This window comes from Oryx dammah, unplaced genomic scaffold (genome assembly GCF_014754425.2).
Source record: "Oryx dammah isolate SB20612 unplaced genomic scaffold, SCBI_Odam_1.1 HiC_scaffold_17, whole genome shotgun sequence".
Classification (NCBI taxonomy): domain Eukaryota; kingdom Metazoa; phylum Chordata; class Mammalia; order Artiodactyla; family Bovidae; genus Oryx; species Oryx dammah.
In genome coordinates this window covers 4,005,720-4,023,056 of record NW_024070201.1, presented here as the reverse complement: position 1 = coordinate 4,023,056, position 17,337 = coordinate 4,005,720, and the positions used below count along the sequence as shown (strand labels likewise).

The 17,337-nt window shown below is 39.3% G+C and overlaps 1 protein-coding gene across 2 annotated transcripts in view; it reads right to left on the bottom strand.

Moving 5' to 3' along the window:
• The window catches only part of PDGFD (platelet derived growth factor D), a 274,384-nt gene that overhangs the window by 103,725 nt on the left and 153,322 nt on the right, over positions 1 to 17,337 (bottom strand). The window contains exon 2 of one of the 2 annotated variants that reach the window (XM_040257846.1): positions 1,077 to 1,281. In XM_040257846.1, the coding sequence (XP_040113780.1) occupies positions 1,077 to 1,281 (205 nt within the window). The remainder of the gene's footprint in view (positions 1 to 1,076; positions 1,282 to 17,337) is intronic. The other variant, XM_040257847.1, reaches the window with a different exon arrangement.

Here is a 17,337-nt window from a genome sequence, read left to right as displayed (position 1 = left end):
CTCCCTTTTTTTTAAGCCCAGGAAATGAATTCTCCCTTTCAAGGTTGAAAAGACACAAGATCTCCTCAAGCTTATTCTCTCCGTAAATATTAACTGGGTCTTCCTGCATGTATTCATCTTTACTTTCTGGCATACATTACCCTCTATGGTCCTAGAAAGCAATAGTGAGTGCTATTATTCTTGAAAAAAATAGCAACATAATAAAAACTGTCAGTGTAATAAACATGCAACAAAGGACAGCCAAATTTGAGGCACCTGATTTTTATTATTCAAAGTAAAATAAACCTGCTGAAAGGATCTAGCAGTTTAGTAGTAGTTATTGGCAATGCAGAACAAGTGCACGCAGTAAAGTACAGGGAGGAAAAAAAAATCCTCCGCATCTTACGCAGGCTAATTAAAGGAATAAGATGCTGTGAGTGGACAGTTTGAAGAACAGCAGCCAACACTTGCTCTGAAAAATATGTTCAAAAGGGAGAAGACTATCTCAGTGCAGCTTTCATTTTCTGCTGACCCTGAAACTGCAGGAAGGAACAGACCTCTGAGGAGGAGCACACTTGCCTTGGGAGCTTGCCTTCTCTTTCTTTTTACACGTATCTGAGGCCTTAAAATTACAATTTCAGGTAAAGGCCTGGCAGGGTCCTTGCCATCACCCTCTCCCAGGGCTGGGTCAGTTCCTGGAGCCCAGCAGTGGGTACACTCCTCAAGCCCTGGGAAGCTCGCACCTGAGCCACAGGACATGGTTGCTGGTGACCCGGGACACTGGATGTGTCCAGCTGCTCACAGAGGTGGTTCTAGGCCTGGCCTAGAAAAAAGAATCACCCAGATCCCCCTTCTCTGGAAATCACACAGCCGGGCAGTGCCAGCTGCAGGAGTGAGCTTCTGTGAGTCATGCCAGGTTACCAGGCCTCCACACAGACTGTGCTTCAATTTATGTTGTACATTAGGACGGACATAAAGGCTTTTGAAAAAGAAGTTATGTATTTTGGATAGGGCCCAAATGATAATTTTGATGCAATGTTTTAAATCTTTTCTTCCCCTTGGAATTTACCCTAATATGGATTTTATTTCACACTCACCTACAGATATCATTTTCCGCTTCCTCTAATCCAAACTGATTGTCAAAGGCTAGCTGTATCCTTGTTTTCTCCTGGGAGTGGAGCCGCCAGGTCAGAAGCAGGTTGCGAGGGTAGCTGTTTGGGAAGCGAGGACTCTGGACATGGCCGGGTCCTGTCACCTGGATGGTCTCGTCTCTTCGGTACAAGTCTGTGAGGTGATTGCTCTCTGTTAGTAGTCACAACTTGTAGAAATTAGTATGTTGCTCCAATTACAGGAAAGCAAAAAAAGAACAGTTTAAAACACATCACATTGCAAAACACTTCTTGATTTTGTTTAAAAACATTAAGGCCAAATGGCAGCTTTGTGGTTAAACAAACATCCATATTTTTTTCTGCTACCCCTGTCTCCTCAATTCTTCATAAATCTAGACTTGACTTCTAATATTTTATATTTTGGGAGCGCTCTTAAGATTGTTTTTGACAAGCAAAATTAACAGTTATCTCAGAACTCAGACTCATTTCAGTTGGAATTAAAATGAGCAAGTAATTTCAAATAGTTCATCTTTCCTCTTTTCCATGTAATAACAGCTGACCCTTGAGCAACACGGCTTTGAACTGTGTGGGTCTGTGAATTTTTTTTGATATATATATATATGTATATATACACACACATATACAGTTGAAACAGGAGGGAAGCGGGGAAGCATGCAGGGCATGATATAACCACGATGAAGACTGGTTAGAACTAACTTTGTCCAAGATGTCGGAAGTGTCAATTTGCAGTAGCCCTAGCGCTTCATCTTACGCTTGTTAGCATGTTAAATGACACGCCCATTGGCACCATGACAGTTCTGAGGCCAACCATAAAAGGTCAAATATTGTGCTGTGAACAAATTCCTGGAAATCCCTGCCTCTTCCCCCAAATAATTGGAATAATCCTCCCATTAATTAGTCTATGAAATTACCCGGTCCATAAAAGAGTATCCACACTGTATACCGAGGCTCTCTTCTTGCTTTCTGAGATGGCCCACACTCTGCAAAGTATGTTTGCCTTTAAAGACATCCATTTACTATCACTTCATCTCTGAATCCTTTCATGACAAGGCAAGAACTGTAAATTCATCAGCAACATTGTAAATGCATTTTCTCTTTTGACCTTCTTTCTCTTTTCTAGTTCACTTTATTGTAGAATATATAATACATATAGATGGGGAAACAGTGGAAACAGTGTCAGACTTTATTTTGGGGGGCTCCAAAATCACTGCAGATGGTGACTGCAGCCATGAAATTAAAAGACGCTTACTCCTTGGAAGAAAAGTTATGACCAACCTAGATAGTATATTCAAAAGCAGAGACATTACTTTGCCGACTAAGGTCTGTCTAGTCAAGGCTATGGTTTTTCCTGTGGTCATGTATGGATGTGAGAGTTGGACTATGAAGAAGGCTGAACACCAAAGAATTGATGCTTTTGAACTGTGGTGTTGGAGAAGACTCTTGAGAGTCCCTTGGACTGCAAGGAGATCCAACCAGTCCATTCTGAAGGAGATCAACCCTGGGATTTCTTTGAAAGGAATGATGGTAAAGCTGAAACTCCAGTACTTTGGCCACCTCATGTGAAGAGTTGACTCATTGGAAAAGACTCTGATGTTGGGAGGGATTGGGGGCAGGAGGAGAAGGGGACGACAGAGAATGAGATGGCTGGATGGCATCACTGACTCGATGGACATGAGTCTGAGTGAACTCCGGGAGTTGGTGATGGACAGGGAGGCCTGGCGTGCTGCAATTCATGGGGTCGCAGAGTTGGACACGACTGAGTGACTGAGCTGAATTGAACTGAACTGATAACATACAAAATATGTTAATCAACTGTTTAGCAGTAAGGCTTCTGGGGACTTCTGTTGTGGGCCAGTGATAAAGAATCCACCTTCCAATGCAGGAGCCATGGGTTCAATCCCTGGTCAGGGAACTCAATACCACATGCCATAGTAACTAAGCCCACGCAATAACTAGAGAGGCCTGCATGGCACAGTGAAGACCTAACACAGCCCAAAACAAACAAACAAAAGCCAAAGCGGGGCGGTGGGGGGGAAGTAATGTTTTTGGTCAACAGTGAAGTATGAGTAAAGTTTGGTTGGGGATGCGGAAACAAAAGTTATACGTGGATTTTTGACTGTAGGGTGTGTGTGTGTGTGTGCGCGCACACATGCTCTTAGTTGCACAGTGGTGTCTGAGTCTTTGCCATCCCATGGACTGTAGCCCACCGGGCTCCTCTCCTGGCAGGAATACTGGAGTGGGTTGTGTCAACTACAAATTGGCATTTGCCAAGAGCATTTGCCACCTGCCTCTGCAGAGACTGAATCCTGTGCTGCTGCAGCTGTTGACCCTCAACATGCCCTGAAGGCAGTTCCGCGCGGAGAGTGAGGCACACGGTGCTCCAGGGAAACAGGGGAACAGGTCTTTAGATAGTCAGATATTTTCAGAAACTGGTTTCATGATCCCAATCCAGGCATCTCCTCACATCTAGAAAAGCACTGAATCCATTCATGGTGACACCAGATCCTCGTGACTAATAGAGACCTTTCATAAAGTAAGTACTTGACTGCTCTGAATTCCCCCTTCACAACATCACAACATATTGACCTTCCCCACTGCCTTTTTTGAACAATTCCTTAGAGGTATCTGAGGTGCTGTCTCCTGGGATGCAGTCTTCATTTTGCCCCATTAAAACTTAACCTGCAACTCTCACTTTGCATCTTTTTAGTCAACAGTTGCCATGCCCTTTTCCGGGGGAACTTTCTGACCCAGGGATCAAACCAGCACCTCCTGTGCTGCAGGAGGATTCTTTACTGCTGAGCCAGCGGGAAGCCCTGGTAAGGTACTGGCATCCCTAAACCTTACTTTGTTCACGGATCAACTATACAAATACATTTTTTTTTTCATTGACAGAGTAACAGTATATCTTCAATGATTAGCACAGGAGGTACTCAATAAATATTGCTGAATGAAAGAACAAATGAGTGAAAGAAGTGAGTGAAAAGCAAATTAAAGACTCTAATGATATTTAATGACCATGTATTTTTTTAATCAAATGGCATTTTCTAGTTGTTTCTCCATCATAAAAGATCATAATTTTTGGCCTTCATTGTTGCTGACTTAAAATAGTTCCAATTCTATTTTCTGTATATTGTATAATAAAGAACTTGTCTGATCTTTGTCTTGGGTTCCTAAAAGGGAACTTCTAATCCCTTAGAATTCCGGTGTCTTTTTTATTATTTATAGTAGGCCCTTGGGGCCAAACCTGATTGTATGCTGATGGGGTGATTCACTGTGGGCCCCTAAGTAGTTTCAGGATGGGGACTGGCTATGATAGAAAGACTAAACAAGTGACTTTCAGCTCTGACACCAATCTGACTTCACAACCTCCCTGGAGGTAAGGTGTCTTGGCCTATTGCCAGTGACCCAATCAATCATATCTGTAGAATGAAACTCTTATAAAAACTCTGGTCACTGTGGCTTGAGGGAGTTTCCTTGTTCATGACACACACACATATGTTCATGGCACACACATATGCTGGTGACATGTCCTGAGGACTTGAAGCTTCCTGCTTGAACCTTCCAAGACCTCTCCCTACGTGTCTCTTTGTTTGGCAGGTCCTGATTTGTATCCTTTATTGTAAAACTGTAATAATAACTACAGTGTTTTCTTGAATTCTGTAAGTTTCCCTAGCAAATTATCAAATCTGAGGGGGTTATAGGAAGCCCTCAGTTTACTGTGAATTGGTAAGGAGTATGGGTAACCTGGGTACCTCACAATTTTCAGCAGGTGACTGAAGATCAGTCTTGGGACCTGGGCTCTTAACCAGTGATATCTGACCTAACTGCAGGTGGTCTGTATGAGAATTGCACCGCTCAGCGGGCCCATTTTTCCTATCTCCCAGTGTCCAGAGTTCTTTGCATTTTAGATTTTGACATTTTAGGCCCCTCTGTAAGCAGAACTGCAGCCGCAGTCTATTTGCGTCCTCCCACAGAGAGTTGACTCCGAAGCCTATAATTCAGTGAGCCTGGTCAGGGAGGCCTAAATTGCTGGTGGAAACCACTGAAAGATTGGGTTGCGGAGAGTGATTGTTAAAGCTTCCAAAATAAGACAAGGGAGATGAACAAGGAGTCAGCATGTGAGATGCAAAGGCTTCTCTCCCTTTTACAAATGTTCTGATGTGGATGGGAATTTCAATTTTTATTTTTATTTTTTTGACTAATTCAGTGTTTAGTGTTTTGTGCTTGCCTGGCTAGCTTTTGTGTGGGAGACAGCCTTAGGAAGAGCAAAGGTAGCTAGAGGAGCGGATGTCCCAGCTCCCAGCCTCTCGACCAGGAGCCCAGAGCACGGCTCTGCAGTAGTGTCCCATGCTCCGGTCCCAGGTTTGATGCTCTTAAGTATCTGTAACAGAAGGGAGTTTTCCTTCTTAGCCTGAAATTTGCTAGAGGCAATTTTAGATCCTTTGCTATCTATAATCACTTTGACTTCTGAATCACATTGTTTATATATAATGTATAACCTCATGCCAAACTCAGGGCTATTCTTGGCAGAACAGCTGTAATGAATTATAGAAACAGAGAGCAACCTATCAGGTTAAACCTGAGATAACTCTGAAGTGTTATATACAAAGTCACATTCCTCAATGAAGGCATTTACATTGGTATTCCAATAATAACTAATGCTGTATGCCAGGAACTCCAGTAAGTTGTTTAAATTTGTTACTTCATTTAATCCTCACAATAACTGTATGCAATTAGTAATATCCCCACTAAGAAGAAGGCTTGGAGAGTTCAAGAAACTTATGACCTCAGGGCACAAAGCAGGTGGTGAAATCAATATCTGACCCTAGACAGTCTTCAGAGCACACATTCTTAACCAGAACATTGTATGAGTTGTTAAACTACAAAAATATGAAATATATAATTTTTCATAGAGAGGGAATAATTTTGATTTATGTTTTACATGCCAAGAATATAAGTTCTTATTTTACATTTTAGTACAGAAAGAGTTTCACATAGTCATTACTTTGGGTTATGAATTTGATGCTTTTAAAAAAGTGAATTAAAATGAAAGGAAAAGTCAAAATGTTTTTATTCTGTCCCTAACTCTTTGGCAAACTGAGTTCGCCCAACCAAGTATCCCAGGAGCTCCTTAAATCCCTGGAGGCACTATCACTTACTTTGGGATTCATCTTGAACAGCTGTTGTTCTCAGAGTGTGGTCCCCAGATCAGCATCATCAGCTGGGAATTTGTCAGAAATGCAAATTATCAGACCTTATCCCAGACCTGCTGAAGCAGAAAGGCTGGCGGTGGAGCCCAGCACTTTTATTTTAAGCCCTCCAGGTGATTCTGAGCTCCCTAAACTGTGAGAACCACTGGCCGTATCATTCTTTCTACTCTTCGGTGGAACCTTCTTGACTTCCCAGACTCCTTCACTGCCCTGCTTGACTCTATATCTCATCTCTGAGTTTTCATCTTACCTCCCTGCCTTATGACCTGTCTTGGGCTCATTTTCCTGTCTTTGACCTTGAAACATTCTTGAGGACATCATATTATATACAGAATGAACTAGGGTAAGAACTATCTACTTTGGAAATTATCTATCTAATGTTCCCCATTTCATGGAATAGTTGTTCTTGGCCCCAACAGATACATCTGGTAACCTACTGCTTCAAGTTATGTTTAAGGAGGAATGAAATCACAAATAATGGTTTATTTTTTCTTCTCAGATCATAATATTATCTATGACAGCCTGTGATCCATATGGTAAATGCTGTTATTAAAGAATTAAAATATTTCATCAGTGATTCCATAGGAATAAACGGTGATCTCTGCAGACTGTGGCACCTCACACAAATTCAGTAGAACATACAGGGATACTCACTTGCTCCACTGTCTCTCTAAGACATCCAGGAGCCAGCATCATGAGTGTTAGCCACAAACCCAATATACTACAGCTCTAAGCCAAAAGAAAAGAATGGTCAGTGCTTCAGGAAATTCCCAATTTGCAAAGGGATTTATTATAAAATTTCATTTATAAAATGGTTATTTCACAATCATACAATATGTAATATGAACAATGTTTGATGAGCATGTAGTTAAGTGTTATATAAACCAAACTTCTGCTGCCAAACAGCCACGTTACAACCACTTAATTTTTGTGGGGTGCAATATATTTTACAAGCATCCAATTTTGTAAGTCTACCATAAGTTGATAAAAAGTAAATATTGCAGTAATTACCACTGCTTTCATTCTGTTTTTTCTTTTAAATTTAATTTTGTTATATTACTTTAACAGGTAATGAAACCAACACACAGAAGTTAAAGAGAACGGAAGGCTGGCTGGTATATGGAAAAGAGAAGTTTTGAATGCAGCGACATCAAGTAGGTCTTTCTTCACTACAATCAACAGCAGCATCAGACACACCATGTCATTTTTCTGGCTTCTGTTTCCTAAACTAATAGTTCAGAGGCTGAATAATATATTTAAGATTCTTTTCAGGTCCAAATGACAGGACACCTCAACGATTTTCCTTCAAGAAGGCAGAACTGCCAGTGGTTTGACTGACAGATGCGAGGTAATAAGGAGACCAAGGAATCTGAAATCCAAAATCTTCAGCGGGATAAACACTTTTCCCATCTATCAGTGATTGTATATATAGTTGTATGCTATCATCTAAAATAGGTGTACAAATGGATATTTTATCAATTGTTGTTAAGTGCCCCTGGCCACTTAGCCCATCAACTTGTGCTGAACACATTATGGAGGAATGTAAATAAATCCTTTAAAGTAGACAATGTAAAGTAAGCAATGTATTCTATCTTGCTTTTTAAAAAATTAAGTAAAGGTTTCTACCTGAAGCTGGTTGGGTACAGGGACTTAAACTAAAGTTACTAAAAGATGCTTTATAATTTCTTTGAAAGGTTCACAGAAAAGTTAAAAAAAAATCACATGCAGAATATTATATATCTTGAGGGAAAGGACAATGTCTTGTTTACCAAGGTAACGTCAGAACCTCACCAGTCTGGGCATATGGAGACTTTCGAAACAGAGCTGTTAAATACATACATGGATGAAAGGTTACTGCGAATAATGAATAGGCAGAATTCCTAAACACTGAAAAGCATTTTGAGTAAGATAATAAATGAAAGGCAGTTTAAAATGCCCAAATAGTTTATTTCTAAGTGTGCCTGACGTTTGTGGGAACACATCTTGCACGAACTTTAAAGGACTATTTTGGAAAGAGTTCCATTGAAATGATCCTGCTTGCCGTTCAGTTCAGACATTAATTGTCAAAGAACTGCCTCTTTTTCTGCACTGTTTCCAGCAAGACATGCACCACCAAGCTCAGCAGAGTCAGTCCGCCCCAGTCTTTAAAAACCTGTGACCAAGAAAGAAGAACCACGCTGGACTAAAGCGGGAGAGTTTGTTGCTGTAGTTGGGATCTACTCTCAGATCGAGCAAGCGGTGGATGAAAATCGGGTGACTGACAAGTCTCCCAAAGTTCTCGTCTTATGCAGCCATCTAATTTAGAATAGAAAGTTCAGCAAGGCTAATCAACAGTGAGACCTGTGACTGGCTAATGCATGATTATTATTACTACTACCTCCCTCTAATCTTTGTACTATCCCTCAACAATCACATCATCTTATACAAAAGTATCTTAGAACTTAGCAAATTAGTACCTTCATCAGTGAGACAGCACACAATGTATCGCTGAAAAGGGAAAAAGAAGCAAGGGAGTGATGGAGAACATAAAAGACTAGGGCAGGAGTCCCTAATTTTAAAATGAATGTCCATTAATAGATCAGGCCATAAAACATAATTATTAGAAAAGGCCAACTGGGATTAAAGTGAATTTAATTAGATACTTTTTCATAAATTAACTCCTAGCTTAAAAAGCACAGGGTTGGCTCACCCTGTGAACTGCTAAAGGTGAAAATTAGACTTTGTTAACAATGTTAGTTTAAAAATCAGCGTGAAAGCATTTTCAACATTCTATTTCCCTCAATGTTTCTTAAGGCACTGAAGCTTGCAATCAATGAACTAATTTCCTCCAGGGACTGCTAGTGGGCCAATTTTCATTAAGGAATTTTGGGTTAACATCTGACACATCGTCTTGGAAAGAACCAGTCTTCCAAAAGCCTATATAACAGCTCTAAAAACAATCATCCCCCGTGATCACTCTGCTTTTAAGCAACTCAAGCGCAAAGCCGATTAAGCATCAGGATTTATTTAGAATTCTCTAGCAGAGATTTTTCTAAGAACTCAGTAGTAATACAAAACCTTTCTGTTTATAAAGATTTGAGCAGGAGGGAGTTGGTTGTTTCCCACTTATATATCTTTTTTTAAAAATTGTAATTCCTTTTCACACAAAGTATTAGTGTTATATAAACAACATTCCTTAGAGTAACAATGTGGAGACAATATTTTTGTAATCAACTGAAAATTCCCTGAACTCAAAATTATTCTTCTTTAAAAATCTGAGTCTATCAAAAAAGAAAGAAAAAAAAAAGAGTATCACAATGTCCTTTTGAACATTTTCCAGTTATAATTACCAGGGGGTAGTAATGCCCACATTGGTGCTTATTATTCCTCACCTCACAAGATCTCTTAATGAACAAGGGTTTGTCTTATTATTGTACAACAGTGAGCAATTACACGCTTTCTTTCAAAACCACTTGTATTTTATAGGTAGGCTAGAGAAGTGGTTGAGGCTTTCTTGGTAGCTCAGATGGCAAAAAATCTCCCTGCAATGCGGAAGACCTGGGTTTGATCCCAGGAAAGAAGGACATGGCAACGCACTCCAGCATTCTTGCCTGGAGAATTCCATGGACAGAGGAGCCCAGTGGGCTACAGTCTATGGGTTGCAAAGAGTCAGACACAACTGAGTGACTGACACACACACACACACGTAGAAGTGATTATTAAATTATATTAAAATGGAAATTATTTGTGGTCTCAGTTTTTTGAAAATTGAAATCAGTGAAAATGATTGCAGTAAAATAAACATGCTCTATTTTATCACACTGCTGTTCAACTGCTAAGTCACGTCTGACTCTTTGTGACCCCCTGGCCTGTAGCCTGCCAGGTTCCTCTGCCCGTGGGATTTCCCAGCAAACATACTGCAGTGGGTTCCCATTTCCTGCTCCAGGGCATCTTCCAGACCCAGGGACTGAACCTGCATCTTTTGCACGTCCTGCATCAGCAGGTGGATTCTTTACCCCTGACGCACAAGGGAAGCCACTTTTATCACTTTAGGATAATTCAGATTAATTAATCCTCTGGTAATTCTTCTTATACTATAGTCTCTGTGTTGGGATGTTGTTTACCATGTAAAGGATGTGAAAAAAATGAGACAATAATGTTCAAAACTGTGGCAGAGGGGGAAGGGACTGTAGAGCAGGATGACAGATAACACTATAGACGACGCTGCTGAAGAGCAAGATCTTTTCAACCACACCAAGTTAACACCCAGAAAGCAAGACAACCCTAATGACAAAAATATCTGCTTTTCCCAGTGCCAACATAACAGAGAGTCGGACATGACTGAGCGACTGAACTGAATTGAACATAGTTCTGATATACAGGAAAGTAACAGGCAAAATTAAAAAAAAAAAAAAGTTCCCAGAAAGTAGATTTAGTATTTTTTCTAGAAAACACTTATTATAGAAAAACTAACACTTTTATAAATATTGTGAAGGAAAGCTAAAGTATGACCTTTGTTTATTCACAAAAAGTGAGAATTTTCTGAAATTATTTTACAGGGTAAGTTTCTGGAGGAAGTAATCAGTTCAACAAAGCTGATATGGAATGGAATAGTGTGTGACAGAGATGATCTTGCAATACCCTAATAATTAGAAACTTGATTTATATTCAAAGACAAAACAGTTTGCTAATCACACCTGACTAAAGAGCTCATCAATTCTTAAGAGAAAACTAATTGGGAGTTAATATAAGAATCTCATGGTTTATTATCTGTGGTTTATATATGTATGTATATAGTTATATTTTCAAAATATAAATTAACATATTACTTAACATGTATATTAGTTATATCTAATATGATATATACATATTAAAAATATCCACATCAATGTATGCATGTGTACTACTAAGTCTCTCCAGTCATGTCTGACTCTTTGCAAGCCTATGGGCTGTAGCCCACCAGGCTCCTCTGTCCATGGGATTCCCCAGGCAAGAGTACTGGAGTGGGTTGCCATGCCCTCCTCCAGGGGATCTTCCCAACCCAGGGGTCGAATCTTTCTCTCTTAAGTCTCCTGCACTGGTAGGCGGGTTCTTTACCATGAACGTCACCTTGGAAGCTTCTGTGTTGCTGCTGAACTTAAATGCTTATTAAACTATATGACTGTCATATTATTTATAGAGTCAGTCATTTTTCAATATCAAAGTTCACTGAATTCCAGAACACTTAATTCACATATTAATATTTCAAATTGGAGCTATAACTTATGAATACTGTTGAAGGTATTAGAACATCTAACATGTCCAGGTGTTTGAACATAGAGCAAATTGGGACACAACTGTCATAGCTTTTGTGTGTGCAAATCTAGCAACATTTAGGAGATAACTGTTAATCTGATTTCAATCTCACATATTTTCACTGGTAGCACCATATGTAGAGATGAATTATAGCTTATATTTGGATATCTCATTGTCATTCAAAAAGCCTTTATCAACATTGCACTATGATGTATCACTAAAATAAAGTTTTTATGCATATAACTGAGGACAAAAAAGGTATTAAATGTAAATACAATAAAGTAATGATATCTCATCCTCATTCTTTTGTAAAGAATAATCAAGTGCTTTAGAGAACCAAAGCTGAGAAGATATATGCAAGTAAATAAAGCTGAATTTTGATTTGTTGTTGAGATTCAAGGAAACAAATTCTCTTCTCACTTCAGACAACGAAAATAAAGGCAGGAATTACTATATATCTCAGAATAGGTCAAAGAATTGTCAAATCTATGAGATATTAATGCAAACAATTCATGCACTCTGATGTTGATAAACACCTATATGTCAAAAGCTGGTAGTTTTTAAGATAATTGTTTAACATACATAAATCATTTATATTAAAAGTCTTTCAAGCTAGGCTTCAGCAGTATGTGAACCGGAAACTTCCAGATGTACAAAATGGGTTTTGAAAATTCAGAAAAAAGAGAGTAAATTGCCAATATCCATTGGATCATAGAGAAAACAAGGGAATTCCAGAAAAAATATCTACTTATGCTTCATTGAGTACACTAAAGCCTTTGGTTGTGTGGATCACAACAAACTGTGCAAAATTCTTAAAGATATGGGAATACCAGACCACCTTATCTGTCTCCTGAGAAACCTATATGTGGGTCAGCAAGCAATGGTTAGAAATGGACATGGAACTACTAATTGGTTAGAAATTGGGAAAGGAGTATGTCCAGGCTCTATATTGTCACCTTGCTTATTTAACTTCTTTGCAGAGTACATTATGTAAAATGCCAGGCTGAATGAATCAAAGCTGGAATCAAAATTGCTGGGAGAAATATCAACAACCTCAGATATGCAGATCCATGTTAATAGCAGAAAGCAAAGAGGAACTAAAGAGCCTCTTGATGAGGTGAAAGAGGAGAGTGAAAAAGCTGGCTTAAAACTCAAGATTCAAAAAACTAAGATCATGGCTTCTGGTCCTACCACTTCATGGCAAATAGAAAGGGAAAGAGGAAGCAGTGACATTTTTTTCCTCTGGACTCCAAAATCACTGCAGACGATTACTACAGCCATGAAATCAGAAGATACTTGCTACTTGGAAGTAAAGCTATGACAAACCTAGATAGCATGTTGAAAAGCAGAGACATCACTTTGCCAACAAACATCCATATAATCAAAGCTATAGTTTTTCCAGTAGTTATGTACGGATGTGAGAGTAGGACCATAAAAAAGGCTGAGTGCTGAAGAATTGATAGTTTTGAATTATGGTGCTGGAGAAGACTCTTGAGAGTCCCTTGAACTGCAAGGAGATAAAACCAGTAAATCCTAAAGGAAATCAACCCTGAATATTCATTGGAAGGACTGGTGCTGAATCCGAAGCTCCAATAACTTGGCCACCTGATGCAAATAGATGACTCATTGGAAAAAACCCTAATGTTGGAAAAGATTGAAGGCAAAAGAAGGGGCAGCAGAGGATGAGATGGTTGGATAGTATCACTGACTCAGTGGACATGAATTTGAGCAAACTCCAGGAGACAGTGAAGAAAAGGAGAGTCTAGTGTGATGCAGTCCATGGGGTCTCAAAGAGTCAGATGGGATTTAGTAAGTGAACAACAACAACAAAAACTCATATGAAAAATGATATGATTTATTAAACAAAAAATGCAGATGAATGCCCATTATTCAGTATTTTAAAAATTCTCTTGGTCCCTAAAAGTAGTAAGCTAAGCATGTCAAGACCTCTCTTTCTTTTACACGCACACAGGTTACCTTGAAACTATGTGTCTATGCGGAAGGACTAATAATTTGAAGACTTTTGAGACAATTAAAAGAAAGCCTTGTGCTAAGATGATAAATAAAATAGATCTTTTACTTTAATGGATAAATTCATGCTATTATCATTTTTTTTTTTTTTTAAAAAGGGTTTTGTCTACTTTCAATGTGAATCTCTTTTCTCCACAAAAGCTATTACTAGATCAATGTTGGGTCTTACAATGGACAGATTTTAGAGTGGTTGAGACTTTGGTTTCCTAATCAAATCTCATACTATAGATTCCCTTCAATGTTGTTACTATTGAGAAGGCTCACCATGGATTCTTCCCTTGACCTACACATAGTAATCGAAAGTATTTGTCTCTAGAGGTGAAATCATGCCGGTGTAAATCTCAGTGGTTTTAACAATAAAATTTTATTCCTTGCTCATACTTCACATCCACTTTGGGTCAGTGGGGCCCTATTCCTTTGTTCTTACTCTAGGACCAGAGCTAATGAGGCTCATTATAAAATTAACAGTTATAGCAGGGAGAAATCAGGACATGAAGATTTGCCCATTGGTTTTTTAAATACTTCTGTTTACATATCATGGACTAAAGCTAATCACATGGCCAGACCTTAACTTCTACAGAGTGGGTAACTGAAAGAAAAGGAGAACTGGAAATCAATGAACAATGCCAGTCACCACCGCAGTGTTTACTTGCTGCCCATACACTGACATGATAGTTTGACTCACCTTGTTTTCCAGATGGGAGCATATCTATGCATGCCCTAAATAATATCTCATTGTTATTTTACTCTAAACCATTGCAGTGACGGTGGGAGACATGGTCAATCGTGAAAGATGAGTAGATGATTTACAGAGGACAACTTTATTACTACAAAGGAAGAAAAATTGTTGTGAGGCCCCAGAAAACAAATTTGAGTAAGCAGTCTTGATTTTCTTTAGAATGTGCCTGTTAGAGATGGCAAATAGTTTCCCCAGTAGGTAAACTAAAAGGTAATTGCTTCCTGCAGCACTATCTTAAAAAGGGTTCTGAACTTGTTTCTGTAGTAAATGGGAAAAAAATGGAAATGATGAACAGAGTCTAGTACAGGGACAGAGACAGAACGGCGTCCCTCGCTTCTGTGCATGTATGCTGAGCCACTCAGTCATGACTGACTCTTTGTGACCCGATGGACTGTAGCCTGCCAGGATCCTCAGTCCACGGGATCCTCTAGGCAAGAATACCAGAGTGGGTTTCCATGCCCTCCTCCAGGGGATCTTCCCAACCCATTGTTTGAACCCACATCTCTTGCATTACAGGTGGATTCTTTACTGTATGAACCAACAGGGAAGCTGGTCTTGTTTATACCATTCACTTTAACACCGAATCATATTTTAAGTCTCCTTGTTACCCTATATGTAGCTTTTCTCTTGCTTGTTTAAAAAGATTATGAATTTCTGCATAGCACTATCATTCATAGTGGGGACCTGATAAATACTACTTGAATGAATATTTGCTTGGGAATAATGTAGGAAAACTGTGTGGTTTACCTGTCCAGAAGCAAAGAAATCTCTGGGCAAATTAAAGTTCTATAGCACATCATTTACATATTATTCAGAATATTAATGAATGTTAGGTTGAAATAATGTTTTTCACAAAGCTAGCATTTACTAAATATATCCCCAGAGAGTCGAGGTGACAAATAGATTCAAAGGACTAGATCTGACAGGCAGATAACTATGGATGGAGGTTCATAATACTGAACAGGAGGTAGTGACAAAAATCATCCCCAAGGAAAAAAAAAATTCAAAAAGGCAAGGTGGTTGTCTGATGAGGCCTTACAAGTAGCTGAGAAAAGAAGAGAAGCAAAAGGCAAAGGAGAAAAGGAAAGATATACCCATTTGAATGCAGAGTTCCAAAGAATAGCAAGGAGAGACAAGAAAGCCTTTCTCAGTGATCAATGCAAAGGAATACAGGAAAAACAACAGAATGGAAAAGACTAGAGATCTCTTCAAGAAAACTGGAGATACCAAGAGAATATTTCATGCAAAGATAGGCACAATAAGGGACAAAAATGACAAGGACCTAATAGAAGCAGTAAACATTAAGAAGAGGTGGTAAGAATACCCAGACTTGTACAAAAAAGCTCTTAATGACCCAGAAACCATGATGGTGTTTTCATTGACCTAGAGCCAGACATCCTGGAGTGTGAAGTCAAGTGGGCCTTTGGAAGCATTGCTATGAATAAAGCTAACAGAGGTGATAGAATTCTAGCTGAGCTATTTCAGATCCTAAAAGATGATGCTGTCCAAGTGCCATACTCAATATGCCAGCAACTTTGGAAAACTCAGCAGTGGCCACAGGACTGGAAAAGGTCAGTTTTCAATCCAATCCCATAGAAAGACAATGCCAAGGAATGGAAAAATTACTGTACATTTGCACTCATTTCACATGCTGGCAAGATTATATTCAAAATCCTTCAAGCTAGGCTTCAGCAGGACGTGAACTGAGAACGTCTAGATGTACAAGGTGGATTGAGAAAAGGCAGAGGAACTGGGTATCAAATTGCTAACATCCAATGGATCATACAAAAAGCAAGGGAATTCTGAAAACCATCCACTTCTGTTTCATTGGCTATGCTAAAGACCTGTGAGGAGCACAACAAACTGTGGAACATTCTTGAAGAGAGGGAATACCAGACCACCTGACCTGCCTCCTGAGAAACCTGTATGCAGGTCAAGAAGCAACAGTTAGAATTAGACATGGAACAATCAACTGGTTCAACATTGGGAAAGGCGTGTTATGCTATATATTGTCACCCTTGCTTATTTAACTTATATGCACAGTACATCATGTGAAATACTGGTTAGATGACTCACAAGCTGGAATCAAGATTGTTGAAAGAAATAGCAACAACCTCAGATACACAGATGAAACCACTTTAATGGTATTTAATGGCAGAAAGTGAAGAGGAACTAAAGAGCCTCTTGATGAAGGTGAAAGAAGAGACTGAAAAAGCTGGCTTAAAACTCAACATTCCAAAAACTTAAGATTATGAAATCCGGTCCCATCACTTCATGGCAAATAGATGGGGGAAAAGTAGAAACAGTGTCAGATTTCATTTTCTTGGACTCCAAAAATCACTGTGGATGGTGACTGCAGCCAAGAAATTAAGAGAGGCTTGCTCCTTGGAAGAAAACCTATGACAGACCTAGACAGTTTAATACAAAAGCAGAGACATCACTTTGCCAACAAAGGTCCCTATAGTCAAACTATGGTTTTTCCAGTAGTCATGTATGGATGTGAGAGTTGGACCATAAAGTAGGCTGAGCACCAAAGAACAGAGGCTTTCAAACTGTGATGCTAGAGAACTCTTGAGAGTCCTTTGGAGAGCAAGGAGATCAAACCATTCCATCCTAAAGGAGATCAGTCCTGAATATTCATTGGAAGGACTGGTGCCGAATCTGAAGCTCCAATATTTTGACCACCTGATGTGAAGAACTATCTCATTGGAAAAGACCCTAATGCAGGGAAAGATTGAGGGAAGGAGGAAAAGCGGGCAACAGGATTAGATGTTTGAGTGGTATCACTGACTCAAAGGACATGAGTTTCAGCAAACTCAGCGAGATAGTGAAGGACAGGGAAGCCTCATGTGCTGCGGTTCACGAGGTCGTAAAGAATTGAACATGACTTAGCCTCCAAACAGCAACAATATTACATAAATACTTAATGTTTATTAGTGTTTAAAAGTCAAGGGAACCTTATGTATTCATCTTT